Source organism: Teleopsis dalmanni, chromosome 1 (assembly GCF_002237135.1).
Source record: "Teleopsis dalmanni isolate 2A chromosome 1, ASM223713v2, whole genome shotgun sequence".
NCBI classification, from domain to species: domain Eukaryota; kingdom Metazoa; phylum Arthropoda; class Insecta; order Diptera; family Diopsidae; genus Teleopsis; species Teleopsis dalmanni.
In genome coordinates this window covers 54391747-54418598 of record NC_051846.1, presented here as the reverse complement: position 1 = coordinate 54418598, position 26852 = coordinate 54391747, and the positions used below count along the sequence as shown (strand labels likewise).

The 26852-nt window shown below is 27.8% G+C and overlaps 4 protein-coding genes across 4 annotated transcripts in view; all 4 read right to left on the bottom strand.

The window, feature by feature from the left end:
* The window catches only part of LOC119681478 (phenoloxidase-activating enzyme-like), a 6239-nt gene extending 3394 nt beyond the window's left edge, over positions 1-2845 (bottom strand). The window contains exons 1-5 of the mRNA XM_038094687.1: positions 2728-2845; positions 2393-2568; positions 2134-2338; positions 1691-2069; positions 139-224 (exon numbers count right to left, since the gene is read on the bottom strand). Of these exons, the coding sequence (XP_037950615.1) occupies positions 139-224; positions 1691-2069; positions 2134-2338; positions 2393-2568; positions 2728-2803 (922 nt within the window). The 5' untranslated portion in view covers positions 2804-2845. The remainder of the gene's footprint in view (positions 1-138; positions 225-1690; positions 2070-2133; positions 2339-2392; positions 2569-2727) is intronic.
* Positions 2846-6220: 3375 nt separating this feature from the next.
* Positions 6221-9917, bottom strand: LOC119681467 (serine protease filzig). Its single transcript, XM_038094674.1, has 8 exons — positions 9427-9917; positions 9258-9267; positions 8971-9140; positions 8496-8913; positions 8108-8401; positions 7827-8038; positions 6506-6577; positions 6221-6429 (listed from the first exon to the last, which is right to left on the bottom strand). The coding sequence occupies exons 1-8, from the start codon at positions 9889-9891 to the stop codon at positions 6292-6294; spliced, it is 1779 nt and encodes a 592-aa protein (XP_037950602.1). The 5' UTR covers positions 9892-9917; the 3' UTR covers positions 6221-6291.
* Positions 9918-18397: 8480 nt separating this feature from the next.
* On the bottom strand, positions 18398-18933 carry LOC119674672 (adipokinetic hormone). The gene is made up of 3 exons (XM_038085857.1): positions 18843-18933; positions 18578-18727; positions 18398-18511 (listed from the first exon to the last, which is right to left on the bottom strand). The coding sequence occupies exons 1-3, from the start codon at positions 18909-18911 to the stop codon at positions 18470-18472; spliced, it is 261 nt and encodes an 86-aa protein (XP_037941785.1). The 5' UTR covers positions 18912-18933; the 3' UTR covers positions 18398-18469.
* A 5494-nt stretch (positions 18934-24427) lies between these two features.
* LOC119668705 (ras-like protein 2) lies at positions 24428-25460 on the bottom strand (the record flags this gene model as incomplete). Its single annotated transcript, XM_038078304.1, has 2 exons — positions 24428-25296; positions 25355-25460. Coding segments are annotated over 2 exons (516 nt in total), but the record flags the coding sequence as incomplete, so codon positions are not given.
* Between the last annotated feature and the right edge of the window lie 1392 nt (positions 25461-26852).

Sequence of the window (26852 nt, the reverse complement as noted above, 5' to 3'; positions counted from 1 at the left end):
CCGACTACCTATTGAAAAAGCCATTAAAATAGTTAACTCGTTTCAAATTTATGATTTTATATAAAAATAAACTAAATAATTTTTTGTATTAAATAAAATATTCGTATATAAATTATATAATCATATTCCACAATATACTAATTTTTACCTTATCGACATCTACATCCAAATGCTTTGTCTCGGATTGTGTACTCAAATCATGCTCACCTAAGCGTACAAATGATCTAAAAAATGGTTAAAATATATTATACATATAGTATTAATGTTCTTTTATCCCTAAGAGATTTTTGTTAATAGATAACTGTTAGCACGATTATTTAAAACGAAACTGACAGATCATTTAACGAGTTAAAATCAATATGTTAGCACACAGCAGAAATAACTAGACAACCTATGTAGAAACTAATTACACCTCTATGAATGGAATATTATTTCTCAGAAGCTGACAGACTTTATATAAGTGTAGCATAATTAATTTAAATTTGTTAATTTAAGAAACCTATATTATTTGCATTGCTGGTCAATTACAGTAATAATATTAAACTTTTTTAATTGGAATGAAAATGAGAAAACACAGTTATATATCTATCTGGTATATTTATTTGTAATGATATTACAGCTGCCTTTGTTGCTATCGAAATCTGTAAGAATGTGATTAGCGGTGAATGAGGGCAAACCGAAATATATATCGGCTACTGATACAAATGTGCACCGCTCGAACGCCGAGCTTGTGGCTGGCGACTATACTTCCGGATATGTCAAGCATTTCATCTATCTTGACATTGCCGTAATAAACAACAATGATGTCAGTCTGGAAATCAACGAAGAATTACCATTGCTAATAGGTGCTACTATGGGTTCAGTAGGCAATTGGGGTGAAGAGCTCTCTCTCGACAAACGAAATTTATGGTCCCTTATCCTTAACTAAAAGACAAACTATAGGTCCCTCATCCTTACTGTGCTTCAGTATGGCGCAAAAGCATAGACGTTATCACTGAATGATAAAGCAGTATTGAGATAGTATTCGAGAAAAAAGTTCTTCGTAAGATATTTGGTCCTCTATGAGTTGACGACAACTACCACATAAGAATGAACCATGAGTTATACGAGGATTACCACGACATTTATATAATTCAACGAATTAATATTCAGCGGCTTCGCTGACTGTCATGTCATGAAAATGGATGAAGTATGCTCCAGCGAAAAAGGTATTTAAAACAGTAATTGGAGTGATCAAGTTGAGGAATCACTAACCGAACTTGTACGAGACGGGAGAAGGCGGGTACACAACAAAGGCGGTAATGGGTTATTATAACTAAATAACAACTATGTCTATTTGTAAACAATTTTTAAAAATACGAGACACACAGTGCTATAAACACTGATGCCCTGAAAGCTTTGTAGCTATTTACAAATTTACATATTTACATCGTATAGATGGTTTTAGTGAGTTCAAATTTTAAACGATGGCTTTCGATGCTTTTCACCAATAAGAAGAAAAATTAAAAAAATATTTGTTTATGACTTTATGGTATAAACAAATGATTCTTTCAGCAATTAGCACATATTTTAGTTTTTATAAATTATATCAATGAAACTTAAGCAAATTATTATAGATCCCTAACATTTGCTATTGAATTAATAACTGTCGTTATTGTGAAGAGTTTTACTATTTTTTTCTTTGACTTACAGATCTCGAGTAATACAATGCGCTGCTGTTATGACATGTTTTGCGGTAACTAAACTTCCACCACAACGAAACGGATTCAAACTATAAGCATTATAACCAATTAACGCTATCCAAGGCCAATCACCAATTTCGCTTTCTCTACCTCCAACGATTTTACCAGTTGCTTGACGTACAAAACCACAACCCTCATCTTCAGTTGGCAAACGTCGCGGCGTCTCACCGGTATTTACTGCTCTCGATTTACTATTAGTTACAGGGCAGCAAACATTCATGTCTTTTGAACCGCAAATTGTATTCGATGATCTTAGTTCAGATTTCAAATTTTCATCATTTGGAGTGGCTCTAATGCGATCCAATAAGTTTGTACAATTATGTATAGCTAAAAAAGAATAACACCATTTTCTTAAATGTAATTTATAATATAAATGTATAATGGTACTTACATATACAAAATCCAATATCTCCTGTTGGTCCTTGACAAACATTATCAGATCCTTCACTTCGTGGCGTTGTGTGACTCAATATTTTTGCCTCATCTATTTTTTCAGTTGTAGACGAGGGTAGAGTAAATGTATCTCTATCTGGGTTTTGTCTTGGGTTGTTATTATTATTATTAGGTATACCTGCATGTATTTCTGTACAACAAACCTACAAAATACAAAATTGATTATATCAATCAATAAAAATCTATTATTCTCTTACAATTGGGTAATTATCGAAAGAGATGCGATTACCACAACTGCGCTGCAATGCTTTGGAATATTGTGTGGCAGTATTTTGTGGCATTCTAGTGAAAAGATTTACTACTTGTGGGCATAACTTAAGTGATGTACATATGCCAATATCTCCCGACGGTGTGTAACAGCCATTTAAATGCACTTCAAAATAAATTATTGTAGTTATATAATAGATATGTAATAGAAAAATTATATTTATAGTTTCGATTTATAAAAAAAATACAAGTTCATTTATATATGCACTTCAGATGTGTCACTAATCAAATAGTTAATATATACAAAATTCGATATGACGTTTACCTTGACTTGTAACAAATCGTTTTGTAAATACAAAAATCACACACAATATTAGATTTAATAATTTCATTGCAATCATTTATTTATTAACTTTTTATATAATTAATATTTCAATTAAAAAAAATTATCTCTACTCCATCAAGAACCGTTTAGATAGAGAGCTAAAACTTAACTAGCACCCCTTACTCATTGATTAAATTTCTAACATGCAGCATCTGAGATTTGCATCTCTGTTTAATGTTTTAAAAAACTTGTTCCGGTTGCAATATGACTATCGGTAGTTTCCGTATATAAACATATTAAATAATTCTGCATCAAAGCCTAATACTCTCTGAGTTGACATTTAAGAGATATGTCAATATTCCATAATATGACTAAAACAACTGTAAGATTATATAGTTAGTAAAAAATAATTTTCTTTAGAAACTAAATAAATAAATTAGACAGCTTAATTGTTAATAAAGACTTTAAAAATATTTTTTAGAAATGGAAAACACTGTTTATAATCAATTTTATGTGACATAACAAAAAATCTATTTTGTATAGAAAAGGGGATAATAGTGGGAAAAGCAAGTTTTTAATGAAATGAATAAATTTTTAGCTGACCATTAATATCAAATTTTTTTTACTATTAAATTAATTATGTGTTATCTATTCTATAAGTTTCTGATGGAAAACCAATTTAATAACATATATATAAATTTTAACCAGGCTAATTATCGTTAAAATTATTTGTAGATTAATATATTTACAGAAAATGTCAACTAATTAACCAGAATTAACCATTTTAAGTTAACCATAATAACAACTGGTATTTTAAATTAAATATGCATAAATGCAACTGAATCATTTAAATTTGCTAAATCATCGCCTTCCGATATATAGATGCTTATATTTAATTTGAAAGTCTTGTCATATACTATGATTTCTACCATGATATCTATTTTGTTCTAATCTGCTTATTATCACTTCTCATCTCTAATCTTTTTAACCTTATAACTCAATATTAATTATTTATGTTAATAATTAATAAATTATTATTATAAATTTTCTTATTTTATTAATAGTTGTAATAATTTATTAATTAATTAATATTTATTTTATTAATATAATACTTTTATTACAATCTTACTGTCTTTATTAAACATTTTTGAATTTCACTAATCAAATAAAACCCACTGTACTATTAAATAGATTCAATAATAACTATTAATTAGACTTATGTACGTATAGTGTAAAACAGCATCACCAAACGGAATACAATATACGTCATTACTAATAACGAAACAAAAATATTATTTATGTGCATTTATTACATTCTTTGTAAAGAATAATAGTTTTTTAATGTATCTCAGTGAGAATAAAAATCACATTCAATAAGAAAAACCCGCATTGCTATTTAACTAGAAAATATTTGTAAATTAAAGTAATAAAAATTTTATTGTATAATATCAAAAAAATAAATACATCTCCAATAATAATAATAATAATATTTATTGATTTAATTTGTAATTCATATTTTAAAACCCTTTAAACTATTCGAAGAGATGGTATATTGAGTTTGCTAAAATGTTTGTCACAGGTATCCATATATATTATATCCACATGTATTGTAAATGTTCTAAATAATAAAATATAACAATATGTTAAGTGATGTTGATTATCTCTCTATACTCGTAAATCTATGTATCTATCTATATCAGTCTATCTTTTGGTCTGCCATCCATCCTGAACTCATACAAAATAGTCTTCTGATACGAACTGCTACAGTACCAGTAGTTCTGACTTATTACAAAATTGTGAGTTTAAGTTGAATAGTATTGGGTACTTATCTAAGTCGAAATTTATAACGAATTGTTGTTCTCTCTATTTCCTGCATCTAAAAGACTTGATATATACTTGATATAAAAAAATTATCCGATTAAATAAATAATAATCAACAGGTAATAGTTTGATCGCAGTTTAATAAGAGGAGGCATTATTTTCGTTTAACACATCAGACTACCGCATTCGAAAAGTATGTCATTTTAAATACGACTATACGGATACGTTCCTAATTGCATATTGAAGAAATTTCCAGTAATATAGTTATTATTTAATTAATGAAATAATATATGATTTATTTTAGTTGCTTAATTTATATCATAGAATTCGAATTGGAAATTATTCTTTCTGGTTCAATAAAGATAAATATATCGGTTCAGTTCCAGTTTTTAGTGCAGTTCCGAATATTTTTGTTTTCTATAAAATTTTTTTTTTGTCATTACAAAACTATTTCATTCATTCTTTAAAAAGGAATAGTTTACTTAAGTAGCTATTTTTTTAAGTTTCATTTTCTAACTATTATTGGGTTTCGGTTTGAAGCAGTACTTCTCTTCAAGCAACTCTGTTGCTTGCATACGTTCCCTAATCTCGTATATTTAATGGAGTTATTGCATGCGATCTTTAAATCTTCTTTCTTCAACTACTTCAGCTTTTCCGCAGTATTTTCCGTTCTCTCGACTTGGTTAAACAATCGATATAGTTTATAGCATAAATAATTTCAGTTCTTAACCAAACTAAATCCTTCTAAAACAATTTTTTGGTTCAGCTCTGGGTTTTGTTCAGGCAATTAGGTTTCTTCCAATTTTCGATTAACGTTCAGTTTCAAAAACCAAATACATACTGTAAATATTGTTTGATATAAAAACCATTATATTATGTATATTATGTAATTTTATTCTATATAAAAAATATCTAACTTATTATGAATTGTTGCAACTTACAATTATTTCAAGAACTTGAGTTCTTTTTCACTTGCACCTTTTATACCAGAGTATTTCATTAATGCAATCCTTAAATTCTAGAATTGATTCGTTCGACTAAAAAACAAAAATTGTTTCTAAATAAAGGTCTATGCAAAACAACTTTCAATCCTCAATATCCCAAAAGCTGAATGTAGGTTAAATCTTATATCCATTCAACATGCTTTACTATATATAAACTTGGTTCAAAATCATATGTTTTCTTTCTTTTTTTTTTGAGAATTTAACATATTTTTCTTAGAAAAAACCATTTATTATTTTGATTATACTTTCCTGCAAAAATTACATTCTAAAAACTTATCAGAAGTTTCCTTAGAAATCATACAATTTTTCCAAAATCCTTAGATCATATGCTCTTCTCCAACATTTTTATATACCTATATATAGAAACCAAGAATTTAGAAAAATTATGTCTTTAACTTCTGTTATCAGTAATTAAAAGTAATTTTTACTTTTCTAATTACATAAAATAATTTAAAAACAAATAAAAACTAAATACAATAAATTTTGTTATCACATATAAAATCTACATTTATTTAATATTAGAAATCAAATAATTTTATAATAATATTGCACTGTAAAATTGTAAAATTTTTGAATAAATAAGAGATAAGACTAAAATTGTTCATTTACAAATATTATTCATATACATATATAATTTATTTTATAATTAAAACGAGTTGTTTATGGGAATAAACTTGTTAGCGAACACAGAAACGCATTTTAATTGTATAATAATTAATTAAACGCAAAAACTATAAAATTAATTCGTACGACTCTTTATCCAAGGAATATAAGAAGCAACTCGAGTGTAAACACCAGGAAAGCCAGGCCTAGCACATTCATAGCCATAAGAAACTATACCAAGTAAATAATATTTATAAACACCTATGGTGTCCATCTGAAAATATTTTAAAAAAATATATAAAATTATATAGTATATATATTTATACATATTATATATATTTTAGGTCTACCTGTGGCATCATAAGAGGGCCACCAGAATCACCCTGGCAAGCATCAACATTTGAATTGCCAGCACAAATTAACTGGAAACAGTGTAATATGTAAAATAATATTATAGCAAAAAAATTTTTTAATATTTATTGTATTATTATTTATACACTACTCTACTATAGAAATATTTATACTAAGATTAAATACATATAGTAAGTAAAATACATAAACCATACTCGTTTAAAGATATGACATAAGTTAAAACATATTGGGTAGCTTCTAATACATTTACATTGTAGATGGAGCATTTTATATTTATATGACTATTTAAATACAATTGAACCTTGCTTTAAACACCTACATCATACCTATATGCTTCATGCTTCCTACAAGATAAATTCATTCTACAATGTGAGCCAGATTTTTGTATTATCTTAAGTTACTAATCGCTTTTTGCCACATTTGTTGTTTTTCCAATTTTTTTCTAGCAATATTGATTGTTTCTGTAACTTTTGTACTCGGTTCATACTCGTATTATGAATTTATATCTAAGCCTGACCCAATTGTTTAAGAATTTTGACCAGAATAAATTTTTTTCGATAGTCTTATTTGTTAGTTTTTGAGATAGTATAGTTTGGTACAAAATCAAAATAAAACTTTCAAATACTACATATATTAAAATGTGAATTGAATATATAAAAATGCCCACTAGCTAACCCTATTTCTAACTTTATTTGCAGTCACAAGGTAGTCTTTATATTTATATCTATACAATGTGTCTACAACTTAGAACATATCGAAATTCCAAATTCGAGTAGATTAACTTTTAATAGCTCTGTATATATGTATATATCTATATGTATATATGTACAGTAGTATGCATCTCTTACTTTTAGCGACATGGGTATTTAATGATATTTTTAAAGATCAGTTTAAGAATGAAGCTTATTCTAAAATAATAGTGTACTAAGATAATTCTTTTATCAGCCCCCTTGAGTATTCAGTTCTATCGGTTTGTAAAGTTTCACCGTTGCAAAACAACTTTATTAGAATACGTTTATTAGGCTATATGATGAGATATACTAATATGATGAGATAGTGGCAGGACATTAGTGCAAAATCATAATATATTAACAGATATATTACATAAACACCTGTTCTACAATTCTTCTGTTATGGGACAGAACCTCAAATATATATATAGTATAAATACTTATAGTATTAATTATTTATGAACTTCCCTATTACATATAGTTTTTAATTAAATTACTAAATTATATAATTTTGTTAATATTATATATCACATAATTATTAATAGTAAATTAATTAGATTTATCTTACCCTATCGCTAAAATTGATGAAATTGAAAACAGTTTTATAGGATTGTTCACAAATTTGTCTATTTACAATTGGTACTTGTGCATCGCGCAAGACATTTGACGTGGCGCCTTGATATTTGATTGAACCCCAACCAGCAATAAAAGGATTCATTCCTACAAAATCTTGCGTGAGGAAATTACTGCTCTCTGGCAAACAAATAGGGCCAATAAAATCTGTAATATATAAAATTATCTTAATAAAATTAGTTCACAAAAATATTTAAAAATTTTAAATCTATTTACTTGTATTTGGTGCTGGAGTACTAAGTTCAATCAACGCAATATCATTCGCTATAGATTTTAAATCAAAATTTTCATTAACGATTGTACGTTTTACTCGAAAGTCCATTGCATTCGCTTCAGCTGGATTTGTAAGATCATGCGCACCCAAACGTACAAGTGCTAAAGTTGGATTGATGCAATGTGCAGAAGTTATAACGTAAGTACTGGATATCAAACTGCCCCCACAAAGAAACTTTAAAGCGTTCGGATCAAATTCATCTCGATAACCCAAAGCTGCTACCCAAGGATAAGTACCTAAGACAGAAATGAAAATAAATAATTACTTTAATAAATTTTAAAATAATAATTAAAAAATTATTTACTATTATAACAAATATTTTTAACTTGCCTCGTCTAGCTTCAACTCCACCAACTACACGGTTAGTAGTACCACGACTAATACCACAGCCTGTAATTGGTGTTGTTGATTGATTCGGTAATTGTATGTTTGGTCTGTTAGTAGGTGTATTTGGCACTGGTTGAAAGATAGAAGGATTTGTTGCTGGAATTGTTTGTGGATATGACATCGTTGGCTGAAATACAACTGGTGGTGCAACTGTTAGTTGAGTATTGGGGCTATTTGGATATTGTACCACTGGTGGTGGAGAATTATTTGTACTAGATCCTCCATTCAAAACACCAAGTGATGCAAATTGAAACATGCCATTCGCTGCTTGATTATTAGTGGGTGGTCTATAGGTAGTTGCGATTGTAAATGGTCTAACAGTTATTTGACTTCTAGAAGGACGCCTATTAACGCAACAAATCTAATATAATAATATTTAATATATATTAAATTTATCAGATCATATAAAATAAGTTACCAAGAAGTTCACACCATCAAAACCACAAATCAATTCACTCACAAATGTTTGAAAATCCATACCATATGGCATTGTGCGTGCTTCATCATAAAATTCTTCGATTAAATTAGGACATCCCGATAGAGTTATGCATCTTCCAGCACGTTTACGAGAATCAACACAATTTTGGGCTGAAAGTATATATTATAGAAAATAAAAAAATTATAAAAAAGAAAAGCCAAATTATTATACTCATTGGCAACTTCTTATAATAATTTATTACTATACCTTGTGCTGAAGAGTTCAACATGTTTGCAACTAATAAAAATGTAATGTACCAAATATTTAATAATATAGACATTTTGATTTATAATTTTAAATTATTTTTTTAAACTTGGCACAAAAATTTTATTTAATTATTAAAAATAGTTTATCGACTTAATTTGCACTTAAATTTTAAAATTTTTTTATTTTTGCAATTCTACGTTTTCGACGCTTACGACGACCGGTGTTACCATCCAAGGAAGTAAATATCATCATGTCCGCAGCTACAACCTGTGATGCTTGTGCCATTAACATGCCATTTTGTCTAGGATCTATACATGGACAATATGGAATCGGTCTTTGTCCACCTGCTAAACAAACCAATGGCATAAGTGGACATGGTGGTAATGTAGTTGGTGGCAGTGTTGGTGGCAATGTTGGCGGAGTAAGAGTTGGTGTAATCGTCGGAGGTAACGTAGGTGGTGTAAATGTTGGTGGTAACGTTGGCGGCGTTGGTTGAAATGTCGGTATAGTTGATGGTGTTAAAATAGTTCCCGGTGGTAATGTAATAATTGGAAAATATCCAGGAGGATATAATGGACAAAATCCTTTTAAAGTTGCGAGATATGATAAAAATGGCCAGAAATATAGTTTCAGACAAAAATCGTCAAAAATCATACTTATTAAACATAACACATATAATAAAATTTAAATAAATTATAACTTTCATGCCAAAAATATATTTAATTTCAAATTTTTGTATGCGAAAAATATATCTTTCTACGCGTACTGACGAAATGCAATAAACTGTTGCCGTTACTTTTAGGTTCTAGTACTTTCCACAATTGTAAATCACATACACATAATAATAATAATTTTATAATTATCGCTTTAGTTGATATTGTATTTGTTTAAAAGCCATGAACGCTGCTTTTATTAAATTCAATTATCGACTTTGCACTTAAACGTAGTGGATTAGTTTATTATTGAAGAGGCCCAGGAAATAGTTTCGAAAAAGAACTGAATAACACGTCATTAAATAACAAGATATTTGAATAAATTTTATATATAATATTTAATAAAATATTTAAGATGTTCTACGTTTCATACTATTTACAAAAAAAGGATATATGTATTAGGTGTATTCGAATGTTTGGAACGCAGCTCAGAAGAGTGACATTTAATGGGCACACATATATATATTTGATTATTTAGATTAATTAATTCGCCTATCTTTGATATCTTTGTTGATATATAGATGTCTTTAGAGCAGTGACGACGCGTGCCCTATCTGGAAGGGTGTGCGGCCGTTCTAAAATTTTTTCTGTACATATATACTTAAATTAAAAATGATAAATTAAAATATATGAGATGTTTTCTTAATAATAGCTATATTACATTACGCAACAATATATTCACAATATAACATTTAATAATTCATTAACAAAATAACATATTAAACAAATTCAATAAATAATTTATATATAAGTTTAATATTATACCAATATGGAATAAATACAACTTTTCACATATATCTTATAACATCAAACCAACAAACAAAAAAGTTTGTGCTTAGAACCATACATGTTTACGCAGTGATCCAACACAATCGACAATGTATAAATGTGCGGCTAGCTACTCCGCACACAAAGCGGTTATTATTCGCTGGATCAACTGCTAAAAGGGGAGAGACGAAATTTGAAAGAAATGTAGGGTGATGTGAGCTGCAAACTTTAGCCGCACATCTAACCGCTTCGGCAAGTCAACATGTTGAATTGTTATACATGTAGTTGATATTCGAATAGAACAGAAAATACTCTCATATAATTCTCAATCTCTATTTCTCATATTTTAAGCACATTATTTTGTTCATTCTACTTTTGCGCACACTTATGACAGAAATTTATGAATGCAATTGCTTAAAGGGGAAGGACGAAATACGATAGAAATGTTTTGCGATGTGAGGTGCAAACTTATGAGCACAACTAACGATTTTGGTAGCTAAGAGAAGCAAATTAAATGAGTTTTCATAGACAATTATATTTAATTGTTTTTGCTAAAACTTTAATCTTTAAAAATATATATATGAAAATGTAATAAACAATATTAATTCTTGATGTAAAGATATTTAATAAATTTATATATATTATTTGACAATTTGCAAATTATGTTACGGTGTGCGCCGCACACCTCCGCACCTTAGAGCAGTCGTTCTTGCTTTAGAGGGTATATGTAGAAAAAATTGTTTCAGTTTTTTTGCTTATCGAATTAGAGTATATAATAGACACAATTTGATATATTCGATAAATCAAATTAATAGATGAATAAAATTATTTGATTATATCATGAAGTCAAAATAACTAACGACAAAGTGTAAGCCTCATCGAGTACAATAAAAATAATCCAGTAAATAAATGTGTACTGAATTTTATATCTAAAATATAATTGCTTAAAAATATAATGCTTAAAAAATTAAGAATAAGTACATGTTAAAGTGTATAGAAAGTCCTTTTTTATTTATTTGTTTAATTTTTGTTCCCTAAAGATAGTTTCAGTTTTTTAATATTATATCAATAACAAAGCAGTACTTTATTGAAGTTTATAATCAGTACACATAAGTATTACACATAAATTCGTTTGATCTTGCGAATATAACTGAGCTACTTAACTAATTTATTAAAAATATATATATATAAAATATATAACCATTGTATGGGCTTTCCTTGGCTCTGTAATATATATATTAACTTGAATGAATGAATGATATATCTTAAAATACATCTTAAGCCAATGAGCTGGCACTGGATTACAAGAACTAATAACATGAAGTTGCTCAATTGGTCACTTCACTCAATTCATTAATTAAGACAAGCAAAGCTATGTCATTAAAAGTGGAATTACAGTACAACCTCTAAGAAATAACATAAAAAATGACCATTTTTCGTTTTGCCGAAGTAGAGTATACCAAAATATCATTTTTTTTTGTGTTGAGACTAGTGCAATACTAGTCTCTGGATAGTCCGACTATAAAAAATATTTATGTACCATATTAGATAGTATATAGAATAATAAATAGATAATACGTTGAATAATATTACATCAAATAAATATTAAAGAATTTTTTGAGGCACTAAAGTGGCTGAAAATCATTTTGTGATAAGAAAGTCACTTCATAAGTCCGCACCTGTGTTTCAATATTCTTTTCCAATGCATCATAGAAATTTTGCCACTGTTACGTATATTTATGTTATTATATCAATCTGACATAATTCACGCTTGAGTGTCTCATAATTTGTTGAGAGGACACAAAACATGTTTGGTTGAACGAATTAAAATAACTCGGCCAGTAGCTTTTGTGGTAACAGCAAGTTTATTACCAATTATTATTTCCATTATTTTAAGTTAAAATAAAAATTTTAGATTTGGAACATACATAAACTGTCAATTCTAAAACACTTTGTTTCAATTATAAGAGAGCATATTGAATGAAGCATGAAAATTAACAAAACTGTATTGTGACACTACGACCTTACATGGATCTATTTCATGAATCTACATATATCCATTATGTGAGTTTGTTCTCATAATTATATTGCATGTATTAAGTCATTACATTTCATTGATTTCAGGGAAATCCATTTTTACATAAAATGAACTATGTAAATCCAACTTAAAAAAATTGTTTAGATTGATTGATTGGAACTATTCTTCTGCAGAATTGTGGAAAATCCATTTTACAAAGCCTTAAAAAAACGAATTTAATTTTATTATTTATTAAAAATTAAAACAATTTTTAATTATAAATTATTAAAAATTGGATTTAGAAATTTTTTATTGTAATCGAAAAGTTTACTGCAAACAAATACTATATACTCAAAAATATGTATTTAATCGATAAGTCCCCGTTCTATAATTATTTAAAACGTAATCAAACGTTAAAACGTATTCAACAATTTACTTTTAAAATAAAATAAAAAAATTTATAATTTACTGCTAAACAGAAACAAAGTATAATATTCTATATTCTATATACGATTATGTAAATGGATGTTTCTCAACACGAAGCGGATCAATTATTTCGGTATTTTTGTAAGTCTGTTCCACTATTTCTCTTTTTCTTCAAACTTAATAAATACCTGTAAAACCAGCCCTTTAAATCAAAATGGTGACATTTGTAATTGCAATTAGTCTTTTTTAAAGTGCCTTAATATATATTTCCTTTCCTTTGGTCAGGAACCTTTAAAATTTTTGAATGGCCAGGTATTTTCAAAAAATTATAAAGCGTCCAATTTTTCTGTAAAATACCCCAAATGTTCACAATTGTTTTTTTTTATTACTTCTAGTTATTTTTTTTTTATTTTTTATTTTATAATAATTTTATTTTTTAACGGGCTAATTGGTTAAATAATAAACTTTTTGAAATAATTTTTTGATTTTTAAAGGATTTTATTCTAACCGATATTTTGACTGGTATACCGATAACTGACTATTTCGGTTAGAATAGAATCTTTTGAAAACAAAAAATTGTTTAAAAAATTTATTATTAAACTATTGACCAATTGAACTATTGACCCGTTAAAAAACAAAATTATTATTAAAAATATTTGGTCATCAACACAATAAATTATTTTATTATTTGTAAAAATAACGGTGTTTTAAAAACATTAAATGCTGAAATGGAGTTTTGCAGGTTTAGAAAGCATCATACCAAGGGATATACAGTATCTTCAATTTCTTGCAATACAAATAATTTCGAAAAACAAATATTTTCAAGCCACAAACAACTTTCACAATTCATTTAGTTCGGTCCTTGCAATTGCCCGGAAACAAGTATAGTACTTTTATTCGAGTTTCTTTGAATCACATGAGATGTGGGAACTAAAACTAAAAAACATTTTTAGGTTTATCAACTGCCTTAATCTGTCTAGGTTAACTTAAGAAATGCTCTATTGGGATAGTACAAGAGATATTACAGTGTATATTTGTCCCTTATAAAAACAATAACTGTATTATGAAAAGCATTAGTTAATCAAAATGTAATAATAACTAACTAAACAGCTCTTTGTAGTCATCTCTGGTCTGTTGAATAACAATTTTAATTAATAAAATAAAGTACAATCTATGTGTCTTTACCTATACTGTTTACAACAAATTGTTCCTCAATTTTAACACTATGTTTAGAAATATCTATATTGACCCAACCTGTTTTAGTATTAGACGATATAGTAATCATAGTTTTATAAGCAAACTTACAATCTAATTCATATATGTGGTGACTGCAAGGTTGATATAATAGATCTTAATTCAATTCAGTATTTGATTAGATTAAGAAGACATGAATTGAATGAATTTTTAAAAATGTGCTCATCCATAAACAAAAAAATACTGGAAACCTGTCAACCGTCCAGGTTTTACTTATTGTTGGAAGCAGATTTCTATTTTCATAAACGCTAGCAAACTATCACATTTAGATTTTTTAGAACCCTTTTTTCCTTTTCATAAGCTCTTTTATGAATACTCCTGAAAATACTAAAATACTACATTTCTGTTTCTAAGAGCTCAGAATAATCCGTCTACTTTTTTTTTTGGTCAACAAAATAATCCACAAGTTTGATGATTGTTATTCTTTTTAATTTATGCCAAAATAGATATTTTTCTAAAAATGGCTCAGCACTTCTGAAGAATCTTTCCGTATATCTTCTAATTCTAAGTTTTTTCAAATCAGTATCCTCTAGAACCTTATAAATAACACTATCTGATAAAAATAAATTATTTTCTAAAGTACTTTACTAAAGTAAAGTAAACCGATCAACGGTTTACTATTATTTCGAGGCTACTAAGCTGAAATCTGTAACCCTTTTTGTTGCTAGATATCCGGGTCTTTGGCAATAACCGGTTAAAGTTGAAATAATGAGGTTTCATGAGATTAAAAAAATTTTAAATTATTGAGATACGAATTTTGTGTTTTCGGTAAATTTTCTACTAAACAGATTGTAGAATTAAGTCTAACTGTGTTAAATTAACCGAAATATAGAAATCTATATTAAGAGTCGCACAGTGTAATTAATATAACTTAAAACAATATTTGGTTTCGAATGTCGTGAATGCTTAAGTGTATCAGCCGAGTTTATCAAGGCTTGATACATAAATAATTTATTTAAAATGTTTAGACAAAATTTTTTCTATAACATTTGAAAAAAGATTTAAAAATTAATTTATTACTTTTTTTTTATAAATAAATGAACTATTTAAATATATGTATCTTTGGTTTGGTTATAGTTATTAGTAGGGGTACATTTGTCCCGTTTATTAAGTCTTTATTAAGTGTAACATATTTTTCGTTATATCAGATAAATTACGTATTATATATAATATCCTTCTAATGCTTAAATAACTTTTGGCATTTATTTTTGTTATTTTTTTTTATTTATTTTTTTATGACTAATTATTTTTTTATAAAGAAATACTACTGAGTTTAATCAAAAGCTATGATTCTGCAGATCATTTCAAGGTTTATGATAATTTCGTATATATAATTAATAAATTAATATTAATAATAATAATAATAAATTAATATTTTTTTCTATTCAGAGAGTTGTGTGAAGCATTTCCAAAGTCTTCACACAATAATATTAATGTTATAAAAAAAAAATTTAATGATGTATTAAATATTCAAAAAAATAAAAATTAAATCGTGTATTATTTTTATTTAATAGAGTTATTGAAAATCCAATATTTTGAACTCTAACTATTATTATTATAGAACTTACTCGCACATTTTATAACACTTAACCATCCAATCAAACACAATAGAATTAAATCTTTAAAATTTATTTTTATAAATTTATTAGGAAACATATTACATGAATGTCCTTTAATAACCGTTCAAGTTAAAACTCACTAACTACTTATATATCTGTCATAAGAGCGCTGGATATTACTGATCTTGTTGTTTTAAGCAAACCGCTGAACCGGGAATAAAGTTTAAAAATTTATTTGCTCACCTTTCAAATAAAAACACTTGATAACAATGAAAAAAATTAAACATAAAAACAAATTGTGTAAAACTAAACAAATAATTACAGCAATTTAAAATAAATTTATTTAACGACATAACAAAAGCTTAATCAGTGTTTCAAAAAATCGGTGTGAAGTACTTGAGCCCAACTGAACTTGAAAATTGGAAAACATATCATAATTATGTGATTATTACAGATTTATAAAAATTTTAACGGTAATATCTCTATTAATATATATTTAGATATAAGTAAATAAATTTCTATCATATTAAATATCTTTTTTTTAAATATTATTATAAGAATAGAATAGATAATGGAACACCTTGAACTATGAGATATATTTTGCTATTCCTGAAGAGAGAATTTCATGTCAACTGTTATAAATTAAGGCTATTCATTCTCTTTGCAATATCCCTTGGTTCAAAACTCTATACTTCATTTAACGAAAACGGTTTGAAGCTGTGACTTCTGACAACTAAACACGAGCAGATAAGATGGAAGTATGTGTAACTGTTTTGTCTCATTCAATCATAATAGATTTTTTGATTTTAAAATTTTTAAACCAGCGAAAAAAAACTTAATTATATATAGATCTAGTAAAAATGAGCAAACATTGAGCAATACGCAGTGATCTGTTATATATCTATTGTCTCTTTATTAAAGTGATAATGCATAAGAAACGTTTTCATCGTACTGTCATGATATTATATGAAGTGTAATAAATCCTTTTAGCAGGTCATTTTAAGCTAGGGATGTGCTTAGCCGGATGAAGTCCGGGATTCAACAAGTGTATTTATTCTTGTTCTTGTTATAGCTCTAGGAATCCTAAGTATAAAACTATAAGAATTATAGCATAATACTCATATAATAATTATGTGGTTATGTTTATGTGTAATCTTCTCCCAGTCCATTAAATATCTCGTTCTCCATTCTATAATCTCGTTTAGAAAATTGATAGTAATGATGTTAAATATAAACACAGTATTAAAAAAAAATAGTATCCATGGAGTGCCAATGAACTTTGATTATACTTAACTCTATTATTAAAAAAAAAAATAAAAATATTTATACTGTCATAAAAAATATTTTCACTGCCAAACTTTATTAGTGACACCATTATAATATCTAATATTTTGACAAAGAAAAGTGTTGAGATAAGGTAAGCGGTTAGCAGTTAATGTTGAGAACAGAATTAAAACGGTTTAGCGTGCGGAATAACTAATGACTAAAAATGATTTTAATCAATTAACCAAAATGAACTATTCACTTAGGAGTATGAACTTTAGACAACTTTTTCGAATATCTATGGTAGTATCTCTCAAATGGCGTACCATGTCTGTGCTTCCAAAGCTGCAATCATAATTAACTTGCCTGCATAAACCAATGACACGATTTAACGTCACAAAACAATTTTTATTCTGCAGACAATGGAGACCTTGAGGACTTGCCTTATATATTCATTTATTTCCCTTGTTGATCTGCAAAAATAAAGTTTCCATTTATTTCCTCTAAGATATTTTAGATTAAGAGATTTTATGACTGAATATATTTTTTGTCTAAAGTTTCTTTTGACGTCCTGTATCTTGTAATATAACAATTTGATACTCTTCTATACGACTTTAGGCCGCGAAATCCCTTACCAAAATGAATACACTTTAAAATGAGAAACCCTAACCACTATCCCTAGCCACTTATAATAATAAAACTTAGGTAGAGTATTTTACCAATAATATCCTAAGGTGCTTGATTAAGAAAATGAAAGAAATTAAAAATAATTTTATCTAATAAAGGGTTAATGGTCCAACCATAACGTTCTTGCAAGATTTTGCTAATGCCGAATATACTTTTCTCTCGTATCTTTTTTGAATAGTATATTTCAATTTAATATTTCATTATTTATTCTATTTAATTTAATAATAACAGTTCAAAACTTAATTAAATAATTTCAATTTTTTTTGTTTTTTGCTTAAATTAGCATTGACATTGAAAATATACTCAATTTTTCTGAGTCATAATAAATTTTCGGTACTTTTTAGTTGGACCACCTATAAAAAGAAAAAAAGTAAAACCCAAAATGTTTCATTTGCAATTGAGTTACAATATTTATTTAATTATTATATTATTTATAAATTAAACAGCTTTTATTACAATTCCTCTAAAACTAATCCAGACAACATCGATTTTCAATGTGCATAACAAATAAATAATAAATAATATTAAAATATATTGATATATATTTATTCGCCATGTTTACAATCCAAAAATAGTTGAGCTTGAGACTAAATATATATATATAAATTCAATTAATTAATTAAATATAATTAAAACTGTTACACTCTACTAACTTGAACAAATCGGAATATTTCCAAAAGCATTTCATTTGATGTCTTACAATTTCCGGATTGCGGTTCAAAAAATGAGCTAGCACCACCATTACCACCACCACTTCCAGCAACACCCACAGTGCGTTTTCCCCAATTGGGAGAGAATGTGAGCTGCAAAGATTTAGTCAGTCTTTAATAACTTGAAATTATTTTCATTTTTGTTATTGTTATTCCATTTTATTATTATATATTATAATATTAATATATTAAATATCACACAACCGACCTGGCTCTTAACGCAAGCCAAGAGCATAAAGATAGCAACAGCCACAAGAAGTTTGCGCATTGAAGACATTTTCGTTTTTACTATCTATCTGTTGGCGATCGAATCCTTTTATACTGTTTATAAGTCGCTGCAGCAGTGCCACAGATATATTCCTAATGTACTAATTACATTTGCACTTAGAAGGCTTTACTTCCTTCTCAATCAATTACTATTCGAAAAGAATTTTATTGAATTCTATTTTAAGAGCTTAAATAAAATTTTTATGTAATTTAAGGGTCGGAAGAAATTTCTATTTATATTCTATTTCAATACTGATTTACGAAGAAGTAATAGAAAATGGTATTCAAGGATAATACAAAGGCGTAATATTAGGAGAGCAATTATAATGAAAATTTTAATTGAAATTATGTTCAAAATATTAATTAAAATATGCTGAAATTATTTTAATATTGCCTATTAAGCCTTAATGTTCACATCTCTCTCTCCTGATTATTGGAGTACACTTTCCTCAATGTTGCAGAAATCTTCTTCATTCATACCTAAGGGGTGGTTTTAGTGGGTTCAAGTCTCACACTGTAGCTTTCGATGCTTTCCACCTAATATCAAAAAAAATAAATAAATTTGTAAAGCAGAGAACAGCAGATTTAATTTTTAATTAATTTTAGACTTAAAAAACGTAATTTAAATGGGCGCTACATTTTTCTGGCAACACGCGAGTCCATAATTCTACTTTAAGCAAGTTCAATTCTTGACAATTGTAGTCGAAAAATTATATATGGACTATTGAATCTTCAAATAATTGCAAAGGAGATAAAGATTATTTGACAATATTCGAAACAGCTGTATGGTCAGTAAAAAATTTACTTAATTAAAATAAAATTTCGGTAATTAAAATTTTTCTTTTTTATGAAATCTTTACTCTACAAGAAAATTAATACCCTGTTATTACGACACTAAATTATTTAATTTAATTAATTAAATTTTAGGCTGTCCATAGAGTTATTTCAAATATTGTCAAATACTCATCTCATCAGTTGTGTTTAGAAATATTTCTATGAGAAATAATTATTTCTATGAGAAATCATTTCTTAGACTACAGTACTAAAGCTAACACATTTACTCTGCTAAATTTAAAGCATAGAGTCATATTTTAGACCAGGGCTGTGCAAAACACGGCCCCGCGGCTAATGTTTGTGGGGTTTTCGACATGTTTTTAGTCTACCAAAAATACACAAATTTTCTTTTTGTGTTCTGGTAAAACTACATTATTTTATTTTTATGGTATACCAAATAAATGAATTTATTAAATTAATAAAACTAAATTTAAGATTATAACTGTATTTTTATTTTTGTTGAAAACAACTATAAACGTATGTATTTGTTTCTGGGGTCCTCTAATCTGTACAGTGATTTGTATTCACCCGCGATAGCATCTGATCAGGACAGGCCTGTTTTAGACACTTTACCTAACATCATATTTGACTTATATTGAGGCAACCTAGAATTTTGGCAATTTGTCGTTATTTTAGTTTTAAACTAATATTCCGAAATTCAATTTCAAGAAAAATAAACAGGATATGTCGTGTAATATTAGAAAAAAAAAATAATTATTGCAGGGGTGTATGCTTCTTACAATGTCAGGAATAATTACCTGTAACGTCATTTTCCTCCAATTAAAAATCAACACAATATTCCAAATCCACGACGGCATATCCAAAACTTTGAAATAGAAAGAATAAATTCAAGATATATGGTATAATCTTTTTAAAGTGTTTTAGTGGTTTCACCTTTGAGCATCGACATGATTACACCTTCTATTTAATACTGTTACTAAAATATCCCGTTGGGAGTTGGCGGTGAGTTCAATTCTAACTCACCTTTTAAAATTGTTTCTGATGAAAGTGGACTCTAAAAATGAGAACTAAATATTCGTTATGGTGATGTGGTGTTTGTGACAGTGTAAATAAGCTTTCAATTAACGAATATCTTTCTCATAACTTCTGTGTATTGAAAAATCACACTATCATTTATCAAAAAGGATTATTATGAACAGCGCAATTTTCGTTCAATTTTCGTCCATTTTCATAATCGATAACTGAAAACAGAAGTACTACAGTATTCATGATTTTTTAATGGTTAATATGGTACTGTTTTAATTTTTTTTTCTTTTTATACTATATCGTATTTACACAATACATAGCAGCGTTAACTTTAATCCTAAACGTAACTATCAGAACCATAGAATAACTATCCTAACTGATAACTAGGCAACCATAAAAGCTCCCAATTCTTATCAAATGAAATCTAAACTTAAGTGATGATGGAGTGTGTTGAAAAACGGAATATATTGAATGGTTTTTTAACTGTGTGAGAACTTAAAATGATAATATAAGGCAGAAATATTATTGAAATGAAATTTTTTTTATTATAATCTGGTAGATAATATCATGACATTTATATTTGAATATGATTTACGACTACGAATATGTCTAATGCGGTTACGAGTTACATGGTTCATTCGATCAGTCTGTCATGAACATTGGTTTCCAATACTTCAGGAGTTGCTGTTTGTCGGCATAAACCAATGACAACATAGCCCCATAAAAAGTTATCGATAAGCGTTAAATCGCACAAACGAGGGAGCCAGTTACAGTTAACAGGACCACTTCATGAAATAAAGTTATTTTGCAATAAATCGATTGTAAAGCGCGCTATATGGCAAATGTCGTCGATGTTGAACTAATTAATTTTTGAAAACAAAAATTAAATACTCACCATGCACCGTAACGGCAGCTCCTTCCCCATTTCGAAAGAAATAAGATCCGATGATGCCGCCAGCATATAAACCGCAACAAGCAATCAATTTTAATGAATATAATGGTGATTCGTTAACGGTTTAAGGATTATCTTCGCTCCATATACTGTAATTTTGTTTATTCACGTACGCATTTAATCAGGAATAAGCTTCATCACTAAACACAATTCTTCGACGAACTTTGCGAACAGATTAATTTTTTTCAAAGTAAATTTCTACAATTTGAAAGCATTATTCTAACAATGATTCATAATAAATTTCCAAAAATTACTGAACAGAAATGAAACGCAGTTTGACATTCTCAGTTGACAAAGTATAGTTATTGATATCGGTAGTACTCAGGCCAGATCAATGCGACACGGATTTTATGTGACAGGGTGGAATATCCGGCAACGAAATTGCTCAAAAAGAAGCAGTTTCACTGCTTGAAGATATAGATTAATTTTGTTGCTTAGGAATTCTTCTCACTCAATCAGAAAAATGATATATAGAATACCTAAATCGTAGATTATAGAATAGCTATACCACGACAATCTACCAGCGCTATAACAATCAAAATTGCTTATAGTAATGTTCAGACTAAAACATTTTAACGATTGTGTACAACTATATAGTTCAGAAAAACTGTGAGGTGACAATTCAACCTTTCAAAACCGGCAACCTACTCTAATGGCAATTGCAGGTTTTGTGGGAAAAGGAAAGATATTTCAAAGCAGCACTAGCTTAGATGAACATCCTATTTCGGTTTAAGAAGTAAGATTCAGTAAAGTAGATCCTATAGATCTGTAGCTCACAGTGCATAAAAACCAAACTTAATGATAATAATACTACATTTTTCTGTGAGGTGATATTATTGTTAAGATTTTTTAAGCGTTTTACACAAACGTAAGTAGCAATGGTCTATTACAACGTGTTACTTTTGGGTAATACTTGCATGGAAACTTAATATATTTAGAGGTTTTGTTTATTTTACAAATAATAGATTTTATAATAAACTATAATAACCTTTTAAAAATTTACTATATCTTAATTAAAAAAAATTAATTAAAACAAATCAATTTTAGGATTTATTTATTATCATTAAAATGACAGACAAAATTTATATGTCAAAGCTGTTAATCTTTTCTTATTTTTAATTATTAATCATTATAATTTTGCATATATATGTATGTATGTATGTATGTATACGGTATTTATTAACAAATATATTTATATATATATATAATTAATATGTAAAGCAAAAATACAACAAATTATTGGTGTATGGTTCTATAATCATTTTGTGCATTAGTGCATGTAATGCAATTCTCCTTCAGGCACTCGATTTGTTTTATTATTTTATTTCTCTTTTTTAATTTGTAACTCACATAAAATTACAAATATCCATTATAAAAATAATTAAAAAATATATATAATTTCTTTTGGCATAACATATTTTTAATGTAATTTAATTACTATAAAATATATAATATATTATTTATATTTGTTTAATAATTTGCAATTTAAACATTGAGAATACACATACGATTATTAAAATAATTTGTTAAAATAATGCAATTTTTATAAATCTCTAACATTAATTGGTGTATTACGGTGCGTTTTGTTAGTCTTTTGTTAAATTAAATTTAAAATTTGTTTTAGAATTTTTTTTTATATGTATTAAGTTTTGATTTAATTTGTTTTTATTTGTGTTAAATATATTCGAAATGTTTCGTTGGTATTCCTAATTATGCATTGAAAAGTTCCATTTTCAGCAAGTGTATCGCCGTAGTCAGTTTGGTACGGTAGCAAGCCGGTATGCTCGTTAGCAAATATTGGGAGGTTTTTCTATTTGAAGGATAATTACTGGCAAATCAAAATAGCAGACAAATCTAGGATTCCTAACAGGTCTTCGTGATCCCTGATAGAAAACTTCATTATCATACCTTTTGGATTGTGTAACACAGCTCAAAAAATATGTAGGTTAATAGACAAGAGATTTTAACAGTACAATTAAACCTAGAAGTCATATTGGTAGGTTTGAAAATCAGCTGGTGCTCCTTAAAAAAAGTAGCCGAGAGTTTAAGTAAGTCGATCCTGCCTATAAATACAATATGTTAGTGTTATTACCAATTCTAATTTTGATCAACAGGTTATTATGATATGCAATACGTTAACTAAAGGTGTGGGATGACCACTGTTTCAAATAGATAAGTTAAAAACTCAACAATGAGTAGCATACATATCACGTTAATTAAATAAAATTCAGAAAAATTATAGCGTAATTGAGTTCCAATGGCACTCAGCGTTAAAGAGTTTATTGTAACTTATCACGTTATGTCAGATCTGTTGGGTTGATTACTTAAATGAACTCAATTCAACAGGACAGTGCGGAAAAATCGTGAATACTGGTAGACTTACATACGATGATCGTACAATGTAAACATGCACTCCATGGACGTATACAATGATTTACTTAAAAAGGAGGTTTCTGAAAACTTATTCGAAATCTTATCCTAACTAATCCATTATATCTAGTAAAATAAAATAGAATAGTGGATATACATGGCACTGGCTCCCAGTGCGACGGAGCATTGCTATTATGGTTTATCAATTGTGCTTCTAACCGACTTTAACTAAACAGAAGACATTATTCTCTTCGAATAAAAGCTACTATGTTAGATGTTGAGGACATCGTAACATCAAATGGGGATGTTTTTTCAACACAAAAAGTGGTTGCGGATAAATTCCTAGTTCATAATTAGTAAATTTATATTATACATCCTAGTTCTTTTAGAAGCCAATAGGCACGATTTTTTACTTTTGTTTACACTAAGGTATCACGACAGATGAATAACACCTTTATATTTGCCGGCAAGCATTATGGATTTACTATCGTATCAAACGTAGGTTGTAGAAACACCGGTTGAATATGAGACTTAACAGTATATAAATCCCTATATGACCACGGTGGCTAAATTTCTATAGATATTTATAATTTATAAAATATTTTATAATTTGTTTATACGTATGATAAAATTTAAACATAACCACATAAGTCGAAATTAAATTCCTTAATGGCAGAGTATTTCCAGCTGCTTCCTTTATGCTTTAATTTTTCAAATAGTTGTCGAATTGACCTATCACTGGGTGATGTTTTGTTAATTTTTGTTAGTTAAGTGTCTGGCAGCATATGTTTCATCAATCAAAAAATAAAAAAAAATCAATAGATCTATAAATATTTTAACAATTACAAGAGACAACACTTCTTTTTGTTTCTCTTTTTATAGCTTTCCTCCAAAAATGGTCGTTCTGCTATTTGGAATTTTCTTACAATTCGTACAAGTTCATGAAATGCTTGATCAACATTAATGCGAAGTTTAGCACTGCACTCAATGTACGGAATAAGTAAACTTCGGCTTACATTTTGTGCCTCTTCCAGTGAAACTCTACGTTGATGCTCCAAATCACATTTATTACCAACCATCAACATTGGAAACTCATCTCGATCTTTAACCCGCAAAATCTGCCTTTGAAATTTTGGTATCTCATCAAAACTGGAATGATCGTTTAATGAGAAAACAAGTAAAAATCCTTCACCAGAACGCATATATTGCTCTCGCATAGCACTGAATTCCTCCTGACCGGCAGTATCTAGTACTAAAGTAAATATTAATTCGATTATTATTATTTTTTAGAACAATTTAAATTTACTTACTGTCCAATTTGGCAGGTACATCATCAATTACACATTGTTTTGTATAGGAATCTTCAATTGTTGGATCGTAATCAGTAACGAAATAACTCTGAAATTTTAATAGCAATAATAAATAATTTTAAATAATTTATTTTCAATAAATATATTACTAAAATTAATTTTTTTTTATTTGTTTTTTGTCAAATAACTTATCATATAGGTAACATAACATAGAAGTTACTTACATCCCTGTCACAACTCACAGTCAGAAAATGAAATAGAAACACAGTGACAAGATTAGTTATCTGGTACTAGATAGAACTGACAACGGAAAAAAGAACCATAAATAGCAAAGTAAACTAGCATTTACTAGTATTATATAGTATTCTATGTTTTTATCAAGCGACTTAGATTCAGTTCAATGAAATCAGAATCATTAAATTTACTTAAATAATAACCACAACCGAACCCCACAAAATCTAAACATTCATTAATTAAGAATATTATCTGGAATCTGGGTGCAGTGTTATCGCATCATAACGATGCAAAAACGTCATAACAACAAATTAAAGCTGTTAACAGAGCATTCCTCGAAACTTAGTTTTCGGAAATCAACACTATTATATAAAAAATAATCTAATATAATAAAATATAATATGAAAAATATACCACGTATAAACCTAATAATACTAGATAGGTGAATCTATATCTAGATTTTATGTTATGTATTTCTGTCAATCTATGAAGTGCTTGTAGCTGTATTATTGAGAGAGACTCATCGAGTTTTTTTACTATTTTTTTTATTAAACTTGTTTCTAAACAAGTCCTTAGGGAGATCTTAGATCTCGTGGTAGTTTAATATATACATATTAAATATATTAAAAATATAAAATTAAAATGTAAAATAGAATTAGAAAGTAATAAACGAATGGACCTTGAATTCATTGTGGGCGTTAAAATTTTTCAAAATATTGGACGCCATAATGTTGTATATATGGCATTGTAACGCAAAGTTCTATTCAGATTATTGAGCAATTGGGTGCGGGTTATTATTCGCCAGCTATTGTAGCTACAAAATTAGTTCAATTACATGAGGTATTGGTCATAACTATTGTTTATACTAAATTCAATTCTTATCTCATATTGATTTAGTTCCAAATTTGATACAATGGCTTGTTGGAAAAAAGTTATAATCAACTTAGAACATAATCTCTGCAACCAAAGACTATTTTGTTGATCTTAAAAATACCTATTCTTCAACAAAATTGAGTCACTATTGCAGGAAGTGTAAAAATCACCAAGGAAACTATGACAAAAAAAATTTAAAAATAAGAAAAATCCCAAGTCTTTATTTATCACTGATATATAATGTAGTCGCATGTTACAACTACATTGACATCTCAACATATATGGTAAAAAAAAACAATTATATGGAAAAAGATTTGTATGAATTTTAATACGAAATTCTGACGACAGCAATGGCCAAGTGCTGTAAGAGCTAAAGTTTGTAATCGTATGC

Bases quoted from the DNA above. Each gene is read 5' to 3' on its own strand.
- LOC119674672 (XM_038085857.1), bottom strand. From the start codon at position 18,911: ATGTCTTCAATGCGCAAACTTCTTGTGGCTGTTGCTATCTTTATGCTC. The intron at 18,728-18,842 runs GTCGGTTGTGTG...AAATCTTTGCAG, and splicing joins TGGCTTGCGTTAAGAGCCAG to CTCACATTCTCTCCCAATTG. The intron at 18,512-18,577 runs GTTAGTAGAGTG...ATATATATTTAG, and splicing joins AAATATTCCGATTTGTTCAA to TCTCAAGCTCAACTATTTTT.
- LOC119681467 (XM_038094674.1), bottom strand. From the start codon at position 9,891: ATGATTTTTGACGATTTTTGTCTGAAACTATATTTCTGGCCATTTTTA. The intron at 8,914-8,970 runs GTAACTTATTTT...TTATTATATTAG, and splicing joins TTGATGGTGTGAACTTCTTG to ATTTGTTGCGTTAATAGGCG. The intron at 6,578-7,826 runs GTAAGATAAATC...CACTGTTTCCAG, and splicing joins TCATCAATTTTAGCGATAGG to TTAATTTGTGCTGGCAATTC.